The 16,859-nt window shown below is 63.3% G+C and overlaps 1 protein-coding gene across 1 annotated transcript; it reads left to right on the forward strand.

Annotated features, from left to right (window-relative positions):
• The first annotated feature begins 844 nt into the window (after positions 1-844).
• On the forward strand, positions 845-16,389 carry PLCB3 (phospholipase C beta 3). Its single transcript, XM_032415005.1, has 31 exons — positions 845-1,060; positions 3,530-3,607; positions 3,871-3,939; positions 4,028-4,168; positions 4,412-4,491; positions 4,573-4,626; positions 4,715-4,790; positions 4,897-4,997; positions 5,517-5,683; positions 5,774-5,920; positions 6,841-7,081; positions 7,265-7,349; positions 7,432-7,618; positions 8,408-8,613; positions 9,454-9,550; positions 9,639-9,723; positions 10,018-10,142; positions 10,597-10,751; positions 10,853-11,014; positions 11,650-11,749; positions 11,839-11,943; positions 12,138-12,229; positions 13,494-13,647; positions 13,763-13,798; positions 13,893-14,085; positions 14,547-14,688; positions 14,780-14,856; positions 14,972-15,061; positions 15,186-15,243; positions 15,622-15,708; positions 15,794-16,389. The coding sequence occupies exons 1-31, from the start codon at positions 962-964 to the stop codon at positions 15,995-15,997; spliced, it is 3,693 nt and encodes a 1,230-aa protein (XP_032270896.1). The 5' UTR covers positions 845-961; the 3' UTR covers positions 15,998-16,389.
• The last annotated feature ends 470 nt before the right edge of the window (positions 16,390-16,859 follow it).

Raw genomic sequence — 16,859 nt, forward strand, 5'->3', positions numbered from 1 at the left:
ACCTGCTGTAGGCCAGGCACCGCAGAGCCCCTCCTCAACCCCCCTTGTCCGCGGACACCCGCGAGGCTTCTGAACCCTCTGGGCAAACGAGCAGAGCAGTTGTCTCCGTCGCAGGGTTCAGTAGGAAGCCCCACAGGGACAGGGTCCAGGTTCAGTCATGGGGGTCTACAGAACAAGAAGGGGGCTGTTCTAGGGCTTACTCTGGAAGACCAGGATGCTTAGGTCCTTAAAGGAGGCAGCAGGCGCCCGGCCTCCCCGGGCTAGGGACGGGGGAGGGGCGCCTGCCGGCAGGAGGCCCATTAGCTGGCTAAGTGCTCCCAGGGAGGGGGGGGAAGGGAACCGAGCTGCGGCAGGAGGGGGTGAGGCGAAGTGAGGGCAGAGAGGGGGGGTGGGAGTGGCTTTTCCTGCACTCAGCTCAGTGTTGCTGGAGTGTGGTGGGGGCAAGGCTCTGCGCCCCCGGCCCTAGCCTGGCCCTCCGGTAGTACCCTCGCCCCCGCCCCTCCGAAACCTAAGCCGGCTGACCCCCTCCCAGTCTTCAGCAACGCCCTCTACACCCAGTCCCTCTGGCTGCACCCTAACAACCACCCTGGCCCCAAGCTCTGTCCTCCAACCCCAGGCAAGTCCGGATGAGCACCCCCAGCGAAGCGCCGGGGGCCCTGTTATGCCCCTGCCCCATCCCCCCTCGGGCTGCAGTCGCCGCCCCGGCCGCCAGGGGGAGCCGCCGACACGGGGCGGGCGGGCCCGACGCGGGTGGGAGGGGGCGGTGCCCCTGCGGCCCCGCCCCCGCCCCGCCCCGCCCGGGCCCCGCCGATTCTCTGGTCTGTCCGGGACAGACTGGCGGGCGGGCGGGCGCTGACGCCGCGGGGCCGGAGCGGGCCGCGCGGGAGCGCGCGGAGGGAGCAGCGGCGCCGTCGGTCCTCGTCGGGGCTCCGAGGGTGCCCGACTCGTTCTCGGCCGGGCCATGGCGGGCGCCAGGCCCGGCGTCCACGCGCTGCAGCTGGAGCCGCCCACCGTGGTAGAGACCCTGAGGCGCGGGAGTAAGTTCATCAAATGGGACGAGGTAAGCGCGGGGGCCCACCGTTCTACCCAGTTCCTGGGACTCCCTCGTTCAAGCTCAGTCAGACGCCGGGGACCCCCACCCGAGCCTGGCCTGGCCACGGCGCCCCCCCACCCCGAAGCCACTCTTGGCTGTGCTCCGGAAACTTGAGTCCCCAGTCGTGCCCGTAATGAAGACTTTGTCCCCCACCCCCAACCCCAGTCCATTCAGCTGTGTAAAATTTGGCTTTCCACTCTTTGGCCCGGAGATTTCGAACCCCAATGAATCCCGTTCCCCCCCCACACACACACACACGTCTTTTCACTCGCCCTTTCCACCCCTCCCTGCCTGCCGGTCTAATTCTGGTTCCCCCAACCCTGGCCTGGTCCTCAGACCATTGCCTGGCACTGGATCTGGCTGGAGGACCCTGGCTCCCAATCGGGCTCAGCGCACCCCCATTCTTCCTAGTGCCCTAGCCTGAACATTGTTCTCCATTCATCACTTTTTCACCCTATTCTTGCTGCACCCCTTTGCCCTGCTTCAGGAGCCCATCCCAGCTCTCTGCTCAGGAGGGAGCACCAAGTCACCCCCTAGTGGAGTCTTTGCCCCCCAGGTTCCTCCAGCCCTGGGGAACTTTGCTCTCCACTTCTTAGCATCAGGGACTTTGAACCCCAATAAATCCTTGGCCCCCCCCTTTCTACCTGCCCTGCCGCTTCCCAGATGCCCCGGCCCCCACCTGCGGCTCTCCGACCGGTCCTCCGCCCCACCCCCATTTTCAGACCGCCCCCTCCTCTGCCCCCTGGGCCCCTCCTTCCCCAGGGCCTCCACCCGGCCTGCCTGAGCCACCCCGCTGCTTCTTCCCAGTCAGGCCGGAGGCCTGGAAGACTCTGGGTTCCTTTCCGGCTGGGTGGGGCGGGTAGGCGTGGGAGCTGGGGGGAGGGGCTGGGGGCGTGGCCTGAGGTAGCAGGTGTGCCTTAGAGGGGTGCCTGGGAGCTCCAGGGACCAGGGGAGACCCCTCCCCCCCAGTCCTGCGTGCAGGGAAAAGTTTCTCCTTTTCCTTCCAGTGTGATAAACCCAAATAAGGAAGTGGGAACTGGGAGAGGGCCCTGGGGGTGGGGTGGGGGTTGCTGACCGGGACTTAGGGCTGAAGAGCAGGGGGCCTGGGCTGTTTTTGAAGGCCAGACACTGGGGGAGGGGCAGGGGAAGGCCTTGGGGTCAGTACCCACAGAACTCCCCTCTCCTCACACTACTGGGGGACCTGAGCCACAGCGCAGGGTTGGGAATCCCAGGGAGGGGCTGAGGATTGGTGTCAGCACAGTGAAGTGGGGAGGCCCAGGCACCCCCAAAGTTCCAAGGCCTCCTGGCCTTTATAAAGAAAGAGATGGGCGGGGCTGGTGCAGGCCCCGGTTCTCCAAAAAAGGAAACTGAGTCTGGAAAATGGAGACTAATCCCAGTCCCCACAGTGGAGTTACAGCTAAGGCCAGGAGCTGGGAGCCTAGTAGGGGTCCTGCTTCCCTCCTTCCCAGGCCTCTGGACTCTGGAGCCATACTGCCTGTGAGCAAATTCTAGGGCCTCCTCTTGACCTTAAGCAAGCCACACAGCCTCCCTGTGCCTCAGGCTCCTCATCTGTTAGATGGGAAGAACAATAGCATATACTTCATAAGAATGTTAGGAGAACTGAGTGAGCTCCTAGAGGGCCACTGGCCCTGATGACCCCCCCCCCTTTGGCTGCTGGTCCTGAGTCACACAGGGGTGGCCCTGGGAGTGTGCCAGCAACCAGATCCTCCTCAGAAAATAGGGCTGGCATACCCTTCCCTGCCCTCCTGCCAGCCGCAGGGCTGTTTGAGGGAGGACAGAATTAACTGTCCAGTCCCAAGGGCCGGGTGAGTCCCCTTCTGGCAGGATTCAGTCTATATTCTGTTAGATGGGGTGAGCCGCAAGACTGAGGCTCCCGTTGGGTGCAGTGCGGGGTGGGGAGGTCATGGGCTTTGAGGCCGATGTCCGGGCTGACTGGTTGTCATGGGGCCCTGAGGGACACATGAGCTGTAGAAGTCAGACTTCCGAACCCTCTGCTTTCATGCTGTAAATATTCTCAAGGGGGTTTCAGGGTGCTCCGACTCTGGGGAGGCCTCCCCAAGGAGGTGGGTCAGATTTCATGGGTCGAGAAGGAAGGAAAGAAAGGATATCCTAGCAAAGGAACAACAATGCAAAAGCCGGAGGAGGGGAAAGATAGTGGTCCATGTGACTGAGCCTTAGGGTCAGATACGGGTGAAGCCAGGAGGGGCATTGGGTCCCCAAATGTCATGACAGGGACAATTGTGTGAGCTTCATCCTGAGGACCGTAGGGGAACCCCAAAGGACCTGTGGGCTAGATGAGGCTTCATCTTCACTCACTGGCAGGAACACTGGGGTGGATGGCCTGAGGGAGCCCAGGGCCCAAGCCTGGCCCACAGCCCTCATTCACTGACCCCTGCCGTCCTATCCTGTCCCCAGGAGGCCTCCAGTCGGAACCTGGTAACCCTGCGTGTGGACTCCAATGGCTTCTTTCTGTACTGGACCGGACCCAACATGGTGAGGGGGGGCAGTGGTACAGCTTGCTCAGGTCTAGGGCCCCTGGCCCAGACCCTCGAACCCCTCCCACCCGCCCAGGAGGGTGGGGCCCCGCTGCTGGCTGACCTCTCCCACGGCTCCCTGGACAGGAAGTGCTAAGGGCGGGGGCTGAGGCTGGGGCTACAGCAGGGGGTGGCCACTCCCTGGCCTGGGTGGAGATCTTGGGGGCCCTTGGTTCTTGCCCCATAGCCTCTCCGACCTACCCTGGCATCTGGTTTCCCCAGGAGGTGGACACACTGGACATCAGTTCCATCAGGGACACGCGGACGGGGCGTTATGCCCGCCTGCCCAAGGTGAGTGGTGGGGTCCCGAACTAAGAATGGGAGTGAGGCCTTGGGGGATGGGGACACCCCTCTTTACCCTTGGCTTTCAACTCCTCAGGACCCCAAGATCCGGGAGGTGCTGGGCTTTGGGGGCCCTGACGCCCGGCTGGAGGAGAAGTTAATGACGGTGGTGGCTGGGCCAGACCCGGTGAATACGACATACTTGAACTTCATGGCCGTGCAGGATGACACAGCCAAGGTGGGCTGGCGCCTAAGGGTCGGCCATGGGAGCCACCGCCTCACTTGCCGAGTCAGCTGTCACTTAGCGTCTGTCGCGCACTAGGCTGTTCTCTGCCCCTATTTCTAATCATCCTCTGACAAAGCAGTATTTAAGCACTTAACTGTGGATCATACCTGATTCTGAGTGTGGTCTGGGGCTGGGCCAACTCCTCTGTTCCCCGTTCACCCCCTCCCACCCTCACCCCGTCTCCCGACCCCTCAGGTCTGGACCGAGGAGCTGTTCAAGCTGGCCATGAACATCCTGGCTCAGAACGCCTCCCGGAACACCTTCCTGCGAAAAGCGTGAGTCCCGGGCCTACCTGCGGGCTGTCGGGGGCTCGGGTGGCCATGCCCAGCATGTGACCCTTTGGCCTGCCTCCCCAGATACACAAAGCTGAAGCTGCAGGTGAACCAGGATGGACGGATCCCGGTGAAGAAGTGAGTACCCTTTCCCTCAGCACCTTCTCTCCTGCCCCTACCTGGGTGACCTTCGCCCCCATGACTCTGACCCCTCTCACTTGCTCAGTATCCTCAAGATGTTTTCAGCAGATAAAAAGCGAGTAGAGACTGCACTGGAATCCTGTGGCCTCAATTTCAACCGGGTGAGGAGGCAGGGGCAACATAGGGAGGGCATCAAGGTGGGGGCCTGGTCTTTTGGGGCTGACTGCCCCTGGGTTCTCACCCCATGCTTCTGCCCTCCCCCCCCAGAGTGAGTCCATCCGGCCCGATGAGTTTTCCTTGGAAATCTTCGAGCGGTTCCTGAATAAGTTGTGTCTGCGGCCAGACATTGACAAGATCCTGCTGGAGATGTGAGCAGGGCTGGGCCCCCCTCCTAGCCCCCAGTGCTCTATGTGTGGCCTCTGCGGGCATTCCCTTCCAGCACAGTGAGGGGAAGCAGAGCTTCTGGGGGTCCCGGGGGGCCGGGACTGGGGCCGTGCTATGAACTGCTCTGTGCTGGCCCTTTGCTGGGGTTACTTGTATCAGCCTACGCCGGGCAGGGGACCGGGCGGCTGGATGTGCTATGGGACTTGCCTGAGCTCACAGAGCAAGTGACCGCTGGAGCTGAGTTTGGGTCCAGGGTCCGGAAGCAGGCCTAGCAGGCCAAACCCTTGGGGGTTTCCAAAGCCCTTGTTAATGCCAATGCCAGCACCTCGTGGTTAGGAAAGGGGATGGGAAAACTGAGGCCCAGAGTGGACAGCCATTTGCCCAAGTCCCAGTGAGCAGGTGCTAGAGCCAGGCACCAACCTCCCGACTCCCGCTCCCAGGGTGAGGGCGTGGAGCAGGGGCTGGTGAGGCTCCAGCCTGACCCAGCTTCCTGCCTGGTCTAGAGGCGCCAAGGGCAAGCCATACCTGACGCTGGAGCAGCTCATGGACTTCATCAACCAGAAGCAACGGGACCCGAGGCTCAACGAAGTGCTGTACCCACCCTTGCGCCCCTCCCAGGCCCGGCTGCTCATTGAGAAGTATGAGCCCAACCAGCAGTTCCTGGAGCGAGGTGAGCCCGTGGGGATCCCGTCAGAGCGGGGGTGGGGGGTGGCAGCGGGAGGAGCCCCAGCTGAGCTTGCTGACCCCACCCGTCCCCCAGACCAGATGTCCATGGAGGGCTTCAGCCGCTACCTGGGAGGTGAGGAGAATGGCATCCTGCCCCTGGAGGCCCTGGATCTGAGCGCAGACATGACCCAGCCGCTGAGCGCCTACTTCATCAACTCCTCACACAACACCTATCTCACAGGTGAGCGAGCCCCCCTCGGGCAGCTGGGGTGGTGGCCTCCGTGCCCTCTGCCCTTTGCCTCTTCCATAGCTTCCCTCCTTTGGGGGTGGCCAGTGCTAGGCATGCAGGCGAGGAACAGGCAGTCTACCTCGGGGAGGAGCGGGGCTTCTCTGCACGGGCGCCTTTCCTGGGTGGTCTGGAAGGAGCACTGAAGACCGGGAGCAGGAGACTCCTTGGTGCTCTTCAGCGGGAAGGAGGCCGGAGGCAGGGTGGGTGCTGGGGCAGGTAGAGGTGAGAGGGAGTGAGAAAAGGAGGCAGGGCTAGACCAGGGCGTGGAAGGAATTTGGATTTATCCTAAGTGGGCAGGAAAGGCTTTCTGGAGGGGAGGTGATGAGACCTGGTATGTTTTGGGAAGAGTGACAAGCTCTGCGGAGATTGGATGGGAGGCAGGGAAGGGCCTACCGTCCCCAGGCAGGAGGTGATGGAGGCCGGTGCGGGGCAGCGGCAGGCGGTGGGAGGAGGAGAGGGAAATGAGGGGCCATGGGGACGTTGGGGACAACTCCCCCCTTCAGGCCAGTAGCTGGGGGGGCGGGGGGCAGCAGGTGTTTATCCGCGAGAGGGTGAGTCCTGGAGGAGGAACCAGTCATCAGCCAGCGCCGCTGGATGCTGACTCTGCCCAGCTTGGACGCATGCCAAGGGCTGGGTGGCAGGCCCGGGGCCCGGCCTTGGGGGATTGCAGGAGAGATGATGCTGGTTCCACAGTGAATTAAGGAGTGATCGAGGGCTGGCCAGACAGCGTGCCAGGGCCGGGCTGGGCCGCCACAGGGGCCTCTGCGTCTCCAGCGTGGCTGGTTTCAGCACAGGCCTGGGGAGGAGGGCGAGGAGCCAGGCTGGCCGGGCGGCTGTGGTGATGTCTGAGGTCTGAGGGTCACTGTACCCAGCGGGGCAGCTGGCCGGGACCTCGTCGGTGGAGATGTACCGGCAGGCGCTGCTGTGGGGCTGCCGCTGCGTGGAGCTGGACGTGTGGAAAGGGCGGCCGCCCGAGGAGGAGCCCTTCATCACCCACGGCTTCACCATGACCACGGAGGTGCCGCTGCGGGATGTGCTCGAGGCCATCGCCGAGACCGCCTTCAAGACCTCGCCCTACCCCGTCATCCTCTCCTTCGAGAACCACGTGGACTCGTGAGTGGGCCCCTGACCTGGGGGACCCCACCCCAACCCCCACCCCATCGGCCCAGAGGCAGCCATCCCACCATGGCACTGTCCGACTGTTCCTGTGACCTCTGACCCTGAGGGCCTTTGATCTACCCTGGGGACATCAGCCTTACCGACCCCCCTCTCTGACCTTTGACCTTGGCCCCACAGGGCAAAGCAGCAGGCCAAGATGGCCGAGTACTGCCGTTCCATCTTTGGGGACGCGCTGCTCATCGACCCGCTGGACAAGTACCCGGTAGGAGGGCTTGGAGCTGTGGCAGGGTGGGGTGGGGGGGTGAGGGCACCCCGGCGGGCCCTGACCTGTCTGTGCCCACCAGCTGGCCGCAGGCGTCCCCCTGCCCAGCCCCCAGGACCTGATGGGCCGCATCCTGGTAAAGAACAAGAAGCGACACCGGCCCAGCACCGCTGTCCCCAACAGCTCTGTGCGCAAGCGGCCGCTGGAGCAGAGCAACTCGGCCCTGAGCGAGGGCTCTGCCACCACTGAGCCCTCCTCACCTCAGCTCGGTACGGCCCTGGCCCAGCCTTCGACCCTGATCCCGACCCTGAGCTCTCACGTCACTGAGCCCCGCCACCCTGGCGACCCTCCTTCTGCTCCCAACCTGCCCTCCCTCCTCACCAAGCCTCTCAGCTGAGGAGGGGACCTCTGACCCCTGACCCCAGGCACTGACCTCACTAAACTACACCCCGACTGGATTGGGTTCCATCCAATTCCTGATCCCCCAACCTCAGCTTCCCACCTCACGACCAGATTATGACTGAATTCTGACCCCTGGCCTCCGTGAACTACATCCTCATGCTTTGGCTGTGACCCTCAGACCTCTGACCCTTGTCCTGTGACCCCCTCTGAGCCTCTCTACCCAACTGGTTATAATTTTAGCTAACCCTCGATCTCTCACCTTATTGAAGTCCCCTATATATCTGACCCCTGACCGCTCACCCCACTAAGCCTCCTCATTGGGTGTGGCTCTGATTGACCCCTGACTTGCAACCCCTCTGTGTCATCCTTTACCCCCACTGCCAAGGCAGTTGGACCCCAGATCCTGGCTTCTCACCCTTCTGAGCCACGCTGCCTGCCTCTTTGATGGATATAACTCTGGACCTTGACCTTTGACCCATGACCCCTGTGCACTACTACTGGGTTTAATACCATCCAACTCGTGACCTCTGCTCTCTCCCCGAGCCACCCTGCCCTGAGATGACCCCTCGACGTCCCCACTGAGTCACCTCCACAACCCCTCCTGGCTCCCGAGTGTCTGTGTTTGTCCTGACCCCCTGTGGCCCCATCATCTGCAGGGTCCCCCAGCTCTGACAGCTGCCCAGGCCTGAGCAATGGGGAAGAGGTGGGTCTGGAGAAGCCCAACCTGGAGCCTCGGAAGTCTCTGGGCGAGGATGGGCTACAGCGGGGCCCTGATGCTCTTGGATCTGCTGACCGTGAGGATGAGGAGGAAGATGAGGAAGAGGAAGAACAGACAGATCCTAAAAAGCCGACCACGGATGAGGTCAGCCCTGTAGGCAGGAAGAGGGAGAGGGAGCATGGCTTAATTACCCAGGCGTTTGCTGAGCACCCACTGTGTGCTGGGTCTGGCCATGATCAGATGCTAGCCCTGTTCTCCTGGAGTCCACAGGGGGTGTATGTATGGAGGGGGGAGAAGGGGTCTGAGGTAAACAGGCATGGAAGCAAGTGAAATTATGCTCGTGACTGGGCTGGGGAGGGGCAAGTTAGGGTGTAGAATTGGGGGGAAGTAGGGGAGACTGACTGGGCAGGGAGGTTGGGCAATTGGACCTGAGCCAGAGGGACACCATATGCAAAGACCCTGTGGCAGGACTGGAGAGTACAGGAAGGGGCAGTGTAAGACAAGGGAGTGCTGAGTTCTGAGGAGTGGAGGTGACGGAAAAGGTGGATCCATGAGGTCAGGTTTGGGAGGGGCCTGGAGTGAGGAAGGGTGTGAGCAGGGGTGGCCAAGTTCAGCATTGCGGGTGTTGAGGTCAGGGCTCTTGGTGGGCCACCGAGAGGAGATAGCAGCATGGTGGTTAGAAATAATGGCTCATCTGCATGGGAATCATTGAGTCCCTGGGGTTGGGTGAGGAGTTCCAGCTTCCAAGGATCAGGGAGGCAGGAGGCAAAGGAGGAAGGTAGGGTCCAGGGCAAGGCCCCAGAGGGGATGGGACCAGGACTGACAGGCCGGAGGGACTGGGGCCCTTGCTGAGAGCCACTGGGCAGTGTGATTGCAGAGGCGGGCAGAGGGTCAGCACCTCGTTCCTGACAGGGGGCAGGTGAGGGAACTTCCAGCTGAGGGTTGGGGGCATGGCACTGCTGACCCTTCGTCTGGGGGCCGCAGGGCACTGCCAGCAGTGAGGTCAATGCCACCGAGGAAATGTCAACACTCGTCAACTACATCGAGCCCGTCAAGTTCAAGTCATTTGAGGCTGCTCGAAGTGAGTGGGGTAGGAGACGGTGGGAACAGGAGCCAGCCCAGCCTTTCCAGGCCTGACCCCCTCCCACTCCTCCCCCCCCGCCCCCCAGAAAGGAACAAATGCTTCGAGATGTCATCCTTCGTGGAAACCAAGGCCATGGAGCAACTGACCAAGAGCCCCATGGAGTTTGTGGAGTATCCTTCCACACTGCCAGGGCTGGCCGACCAGGATGGGGGTGCTCAGAGGCTGGCCCAGATGTTCTGACCCCACTTCCGCCACCCGCACAGGGTCCTGACCCTCGAGCACCCTGGTCTGGGCTTGGGGCTAGCCTGGGAAACTGCTCAGGGGCGGGGCCGAGAGGCAGGGGGCTAGAGGGGCAGCTAGAGCAAAGGCCGGGAAGTGGGTTCACAGGAGCGGAGCATGGGCCTGGCGAGCCGGCCAGGAGGCGGGGGCCAGTACACGGCGTGGCCCCTGACCGCCAACCTCAGATACAACAAACAGCAGCTCAGCCGCATCTACCCCAAGGGCACCCGCGTGGACTCGTCCAACTACATGCCCCAGCTCTTCTGGAACGTCGGCTGCCAGCTTGTTGCGCTCAACTTCCAGACCCTGGGTGAGCACTAGCCTGCCTCGACTCCCTGGCGTCCAGCCTCACTGACTTCTGCTCGGTGACCCTGCCCGTGTTGTCTGAAGGGACCTCTGACTCTCTAATCCCAGAGTAGCCCGTTCCACCGTCAGGCACCTCAAGTGTTGACATGTTCCTCCTGGCAGCCTCTGACATGGGATGGGGTGGGGGTGGGGGGACGCTGACCCTCCAGACCAGCTCTCGGGACAAGAGCAGCTGAGGTGGAACCGGGACAGGAAAACCAAGGCCTGGGCAAACCCCACCTCCTGACCTTGGCTGACCCTAGACTTTCCCCCTGTCTGATCTTTCCTGAGTCTGGACCCCTGATCCCATTTGATCTGACCCTAATGCCCCCTGATCCTCCCTCTACATTGAACTTGTCCTTCCTGCCTCCTCACCCTATTGGCCTTGCTGGCCCTCGGCCTCCCCCTGTCACCCCCAGACGTGGCGATGCAGCTCAACGCAGGCGTGTTCGAGTACAACGGGCGCAGTGGCTACCTGCTCAAGCCCGAGTTCATGCGGCGGCCAGACAAGTCCTTCGATCCCTTCACCGAGGTCATCGTGGACGGCATCGTGGCCAATGCCTTGCGGGTCAAGGTGGAGCCAGGGAGCAGTGACGGCTCTGGCGGGCTGTCCTGGGGGTGGGACTCTGGGCAGTTGCCTCACTGTCCTGCCTTCCGCCCCCCCCCCCCCCCCAGGTGATCTCGGGGCAGTTCCTTTCCGACAGGAAGGTGGGCATCTACGTGGAGGTGGACATGTTCGGCCTCCCCGTGGACACGCGGCGCAAGTACCGCACTCGGACCTCTCAAGGGAACTCCTTCAATCCCGTGTGGGACGAGGAGCCCTTTGACTTCCCCAAGGTGAGCCTGGCGCCCGTGCCTGCCCTGCCAGCCTCTCTTGGCGGGGGGAGCAGCAAGCAGGCACGCGGGTAGTGCTCAGGGGTCGGAAGGCAGGGTGCCGAGGGACCTCGAGCCTGGGCCTGTCACCTCCAGGCCCCATGTAGACCCTGCGTGTGCCAGGGTCGGGCTCGGGCTCCTTGCCCTCTGGAGGCTTCGAGAAGAGGACAGCAAGGTGAGACAGCAGGAGGGCCCGCAGCCCCCTGTGAGGAGTGGGTGTAGCCTGCCCCATCGCCCAGGCAGGAAGGACCGGTCTGCGCTCACAGGCGCAAGCTCACACCGGCTCGTCCTGGCCTCCCGAATGGACTGGACCTCTGTGCCCCAGACCCAGGGCTCCCAGTCCAGTTCCTAAGCTGGCGAGGCCTGAACCTGTCCCGTCAAGAGTGGTGCCTGGAGGGGTCTGCCCGTTCTCCTCACGGCCGGCTGAGCGGCAGTGCTGACGGACGGGCGGTCATTGGCTCAGCTGGTCGGAGGGTCCGTTCGGAGCGCCGGCCTCAGTGGCAGCCGTCCGTCGTGGCTCAGCGGACACGGCGGACACGGGGCGGCCATGGGGCGGCCACGGGGCGGCAGTGAGGCTCAGCGCCGGTCTGGGCCCTCAGGTGGTGCTGCCCACACTAGCTTCGCTGCGCGTCGCGGCCTTCGAGGAGGGCGGCAAGTTCGTGGGGCATCGGATTCTGCCTGTCTCGGCTATCCGCTCAGGTGAGGCCGTCTGGGCTCTGGGAAGCGCAGGGGCAGTGGGGGGGCGGGGGCTGGTGGGGCCCAGCCGCTTTGCCGCCCCATCCTCGCAGGGTACCACTACATCTGTCTGCGGAACGAGGCCAACCAGCCGCTTTGCCTGCCAGCCCTGCTCATTTACACCGAGGCCTCCGACTACATTCCCGACGACCACCAGGGTGAGCGGGGGGGGGGGGGGGGGGGCCACGGGCCGGGGGGGGGGGGGGGCGGGGGCGCCAACCAGGACAGCCGTTGTGGGGGGTGAACAGACCTGAGGGTGGGTTCTGTGGTCCTTCCACGGAACCAGAACGGCGGGGATGGTGTGGCCTTGGGGCTTGTGTCTCTGAAACCCTTGCCCTCCGCCCCCACCCAGACTACGCTGAGGCCCTGATCAACCCCATCAAGCACGTTAGCCTGATGGACCAGAGGGCCAAGCAGTTGGCCGCCCTCATTGGGGAGAGCGAGGTGAGCCAGGGCAGGTCAGGGGCAGATCGGGGGAGCAGGCTCAGGCTGACCTGGACCCTGGGGGCTGCTGGGGGGGTGGGGGTGGGGGGGTGCGGTGAGGGCTGATCCCCGGGCCAGGTCCTGTAAAGCACCCTGCAGCCTTCCCCACTCTCCTCTGCCTGCACTGCCCCATCCCAGTCCCAGCTGGGGCTCCGGGCCCTCTCCCCATGAGTCGGGCTGTTCACTGCCTTACTGCAGATGCCAACCTGATGCATTTACCCACACTCTCTGCTGGGAGGGCTGGTTCCCCTTTCTGGCTTCTCTCATCCAGACCACATAATAAAGCCAAGTGAGTGCCGCGCGCCAGATCTCTGCCTGGCCAGGTGGGAGCTCTTTTCACCCACTCGACTCATATAATCCTCCCCGCACCACCTGAGTTTGGTCCTGCCACCCCAGTGTAGACACGGGAACGCTGAGGCTCTCCAGCTGGGCCTTCAACCCTCAGCTCTGCTCCGACACCGGCATGATGTGGGGCTTCTGGTCTCTCTGACTCAGTGGGCTCAGCAGCCCAGGGTTACTGTCCACACGTTAAGGATGTGGGAACTACCCCTTTTGCCTGTGAGAGGCTTTCAGGACAGACCTAGGCTGGCATTCCTCCAATGGCAGCAGGGTCAAAGTTGAAGTGCAGGGTTCGGCTGCTTCCCCGAAGCAGTTGGAAGCCACAGAAGCTTTTAAAACCCGGGGTCCTGGGAGCCAGGAGCCGGGCAGTGGCTTCTGTGGGGAGGGGTTGGGAGCAGAGCCTTGCCCGCACGTCCAGACCCAGTCCCACGGGGCCTGTGGCAGGCGGAGAGAGAGGCTGCTTGGAGCTGTTAGCGGGAGAGGCTAGTGCCCACTCTGCGGTCACTTCCTTCGTTGATTTAATCAGGAGCCAAGCAACGAGGAAGATGAGCAGCTGTGGGCAAGGTTGGAGGGGGGGACTTGGAGAGGGAGGAAATTTGGGGTGGGGCCAAGGCTTTCCTGAACAATCTGGAAGTTTCCCGAGCACACGCAATGGGGCCTGGCATCCGAGAGACACGATCTCATGTTACCTTTCCACACCCCGCGTGGAAAAGGGGTTTTGAAATTTGAGATCTCTTATTTCTCTCGTAGTTGTTCCAACAGCCCCATATGATAGACGAGGAGCCCAGGCCAGACGGGCTGAGGGGAAGCTGACCGGGGGCACTGGGGAGCCCTGGGAGGTTAGAACAGCATTTCTGGAAAGAGCCTTCTGCTCTCTCCCCGTCAGGCTCAGGCTGGCCCAGAGACCTGCCAGGAGACTCAGCCTCAGCAGCTTGGGTCCCAGCTGACCCCAAATCCCACACCCAGCCCGCTGGACACCTCCCCGCGCCGGCCCCCAGGCCCTGCCACGTCCCCTACCAGCTCTTCCCTCAGCAGCCCAGGTAAGGGGCGGCCAGGGCGGGTTGGAGGATGGGGGGCGGGTTGGGGGATGGGGGGGTGTGGGGGTAGCTCCGCTGTGCTTCCCCCACCCCTCACAGCCCTGCCTTCTCTCTGCAGGGCAGCGGGACGACCTCATCGCCAGTCTCCTCTCAGGTGCGGGGCGGGGCTGTCCCGGAGGGGAGTGGGGTGCTCCTGCGGGCCGGCCTGCGCCCGCCCCCACCCAGCCCACCTTTGCTCTGTTGCTCAGAGGTGGCCCCGGTCCCGCTGGACGAGCTCCGAGGCCACAAGGCGCTGGTGAAGCTCCGGAGCCGGCAGGAGCGAGAGCTGCGGGAGCTGCACAAGAAGCACCAGCGGAAGGCCGTGGCCCTCACGCGCCGGCTGCTCGACGGCCTGGCCCAGGCCCGGGCGGAGAGCAAATGTCACCAGCGGCCGGGCGTCCTGTGAGTGTCCCACCTGCCCGCACGCCCGTGGGCGGCGTGTCCTGGGGTGACTACGAGGGTGTGTGCGCCTGTGGGGGTTTTCACTGGGGGCCGGGGGTGGGGTGGGCACGGCGGGATGGCCAGGGGCTGCCCCTTGACCCCCCGGGGAGTCAAGGTTTGGTGTAAGGAAGATCGAGGAACCTTCCACATGGGCCCCATCCTCTGCCAGGGAGCCGCGCCTCGGCTGAATTCCCCCAGGAGTAGCCTGTCTTCCCAGAGACTGTTGCCCCTACAGGCTCCCAGAGTTCGTTCCCCCGGAGCTAATGGGCCTGGTTGTTGGCATCACAGACCCTGCCCCCGCCCCCCCCGCCCCCGGGCTGGTTTCTGCCATTGCCTATTGGGATCTGCCTTGTCCACCACTGCCCTCCCAGCCCAAGTCCAGGTGACAACCTGAGGATCACCCAGAGGGATTCTTCCTACAGAGGCGGGGAGAACGAGAAGGAGGAGGAGGAAGAGATGAAGCGGTATCAAGAATTCCAGAAGAGACAGGTGCAGAGTCTGCTGGAGCTGAGGGAGGCCCAGGCGGATACAGAGGCTGAGCGGAGGCTGGAGCACCTGAGACAGGTGAGGTGGGCGTGTGGCAGCGAGGGACAGCCTGCCTCCCGGACAGAGCTGGCACCAGCCTGGGTCACCTGTTGGCCACCTGTGTCCGCAGGCTCAGCAGCGGCTCAGGGAGATTGTCCTGGATGCTCACACAACTCAGTTCAAGAGGCTGAAGGAGATGAACGAGAGGTGAAGGCAGGAGATCTTGTGGGGGGTGGGGCAGGGGACTCCCTGGTGCTCGGAGGAGAGGAGAGCCCCCGGACCTGCCATTGACCCTTTCTCCGCCCCCACTTGGCCCTTCCAGGGAGAAGAAGGAACTGCAGAAGATTCTGGACAGGAAGCGCCACAACAGTATCTCAGAGGCCAAGACAAGGGAGAAACATAAGAAGGAGGCGTAAGGGCCCTGGGGCCGGGAGCCGCTGGAGGGCTGGCAGCTGCTGGGGGCAGGGGGCCGTTGGGGGCTGGGCAGGCAGGGCTGGGGGCCAGGCACCGAGCCCCCTCTTCCTCTCTCCCTGCAGGGAACTGACAGAGATTAACCGTCGGCACATCACCGAGTCGGTCAACTCCATCCGTCGGGTGAGTGAGGCTCAGGTGCCACCCTGGCCCCAGCCCACCCCTCTCTTCCTTCAGTCATGAGGAACTTGTCTCCTCAGTGCCTGGCCTGCCTGTGTGTGGCTACGTTGCCCTAGAGGGACTTCTAGAGCCTTTTCCTCTGGGCCCTCTCTGGCCCTGATGTATCCAGAGCTAACCGTCTACAACAGTGTCCCATGGCTTTGGAGTCTCTGGGTCCGGAACCTTTGCTATAAGGGTCACCTCAGCCCCTGCTCCCCCCCCCCCAGTCCTGGGAGCCTGCCCCTGCCTGACCTCTGTGCGCAGCCAGAGCCCGAGGGCCCTCCCCGCCCCTCCCTCAGAGACCCTCGGCCGAGCCCAGCCCTCACCCCCGCCCCCCTGCAGCTGGAGGAGGCCCAGAAGCAGCGGCATGAGCGCCTCGCGGCTGGGCAGCAGCAGGCCCTACAGCAGCTGGTGGAAGAGGAGCCCAAGGTGAGGCCTGGGGGAGGCGGGCAGCGGGCGGGCAGAGCGCCGGGTGGCCGGGCCTCGCCTGTGTCATTCCCTCCTCCTCCCTCAGCTGCTGGCCCAGCTGGCCCGGGAGTGTCAGGAGCAGCGGGCGAGGCTGCCCCAGGAGATCCGCCGGAGCCTGCTGGGCGAGACGCCGGAGGCGCTGGGGGACGGGCATCTGGTGGCCTGTGCCAGCAACGGGCACGCACCTGGGAGCGGTGGGCACCTGTCTGGCGCTGACTCGGAGAGCCAAGAGGAGAACACCAAGCTCTGAACTGGCTGAGCAAGAGGTGGCCGCCGCACGGGTGCTGGGAGGGCAGGAAGCTAAGACACTAATGCTTTTTTTTTTTTTTTTTAACTTTTTATCTTTAGAAATTTTATTTTTTTAAACTGGGGCAAGCACCCCACACTAACTCCCTTCTTTCACCCTCCTGGGGCCCCATTCGTCCCCAGCCCCTCCTTCCTGCCTTCAGTCCTAAGGAAGGTGCTGGGTCACTGTGGGCCGCAAGGGTTTCGCCCTCCCATGATACCCGCGCCCCAGAGTGGGAGCTGTCTCCCTCACTTCCCCGGGGAACACTGGCAGAGACTTTGAGCTCTGGGAAGTAGGGGGTCACATGCTTTCTCTATTCTTTGGGAATTTTTTTTTACATGAATAAAAGTGGATTTCAGGGACCCTGTGTGCAGTGTGGTTTGGGGTGGGGGGCAGTTCTGGAGAGGACCCTGGGCCCTGGGCCTGGCTCCGCTGCTCTCCTGGGGCTTTGGTTTCCTCATCTATAAAGTGGGCTGGTGGGCGTTGTGGGGTTGAGGTCAGGCCCCCAGCGGAGGGCTGCTGGGTTTCAACCTTGAGACCTCCTTGCCTGGGTCCTTGCAGATCTTCACAATGACCTGACATCCAGTGGCCTCCCCCAGGCTTTCCCGCCTTTATGCCCTCTGTCCCCGACCCATCGCTTCTGCCCCCCCCGCCAACTCCCATTTCTTTTCTCCCTCATGGGCTCTTGTCCTCCCTTCACAGAGGCTCAGGCCTCTGCGTCAGGAAGCCTTCCCTGCCCCCCCTTCCTGTCGCCTGATAATGACCCAAGCGCCCAGCATCTTCCGCCGAGGCTGCTCTGGGCCCCTCGCAGGCAGTTGACTCTAAT

This window comes from Phoca vitulina, unplaced genomic scaffold (assembly GCF_004348235.1).
Source record: "Phoca vitulina isolate PV1807 unplaced genomic scaffold, GSC_HSeal_1.0 scaffold16, whole genome shotgun sequence".
NCBI lineage: Eukaryota > Metazoa > Chordata > Mammalia > Carnivora > Phocidae > Phoca > Phoca vitulina.

Coding starts and splice junctions, on each gene's coding strand:
- PLCB3 (XM_032415005.1), top strand. CDS start 962: ATGGCGGGCGCCAGGCCCGGCGTCCACGCGCTGCAGCTGGAGCCGCCC. Junction 7,082..7,264: donor TTCGAGAACCACGTGGACTC/GTGAGTGGGCCC, acceptor TTGGCCCCACAG/GGCAAAGCAGCAGGCCAAGA. Junction 12,230..13,493: donor CCCTCATTGGGGAGAGCGAG/GTGAGCCAGGGC, acceptor TCTCCCCGTCAG/GCTCAGGCTGGCCCAGAGAC.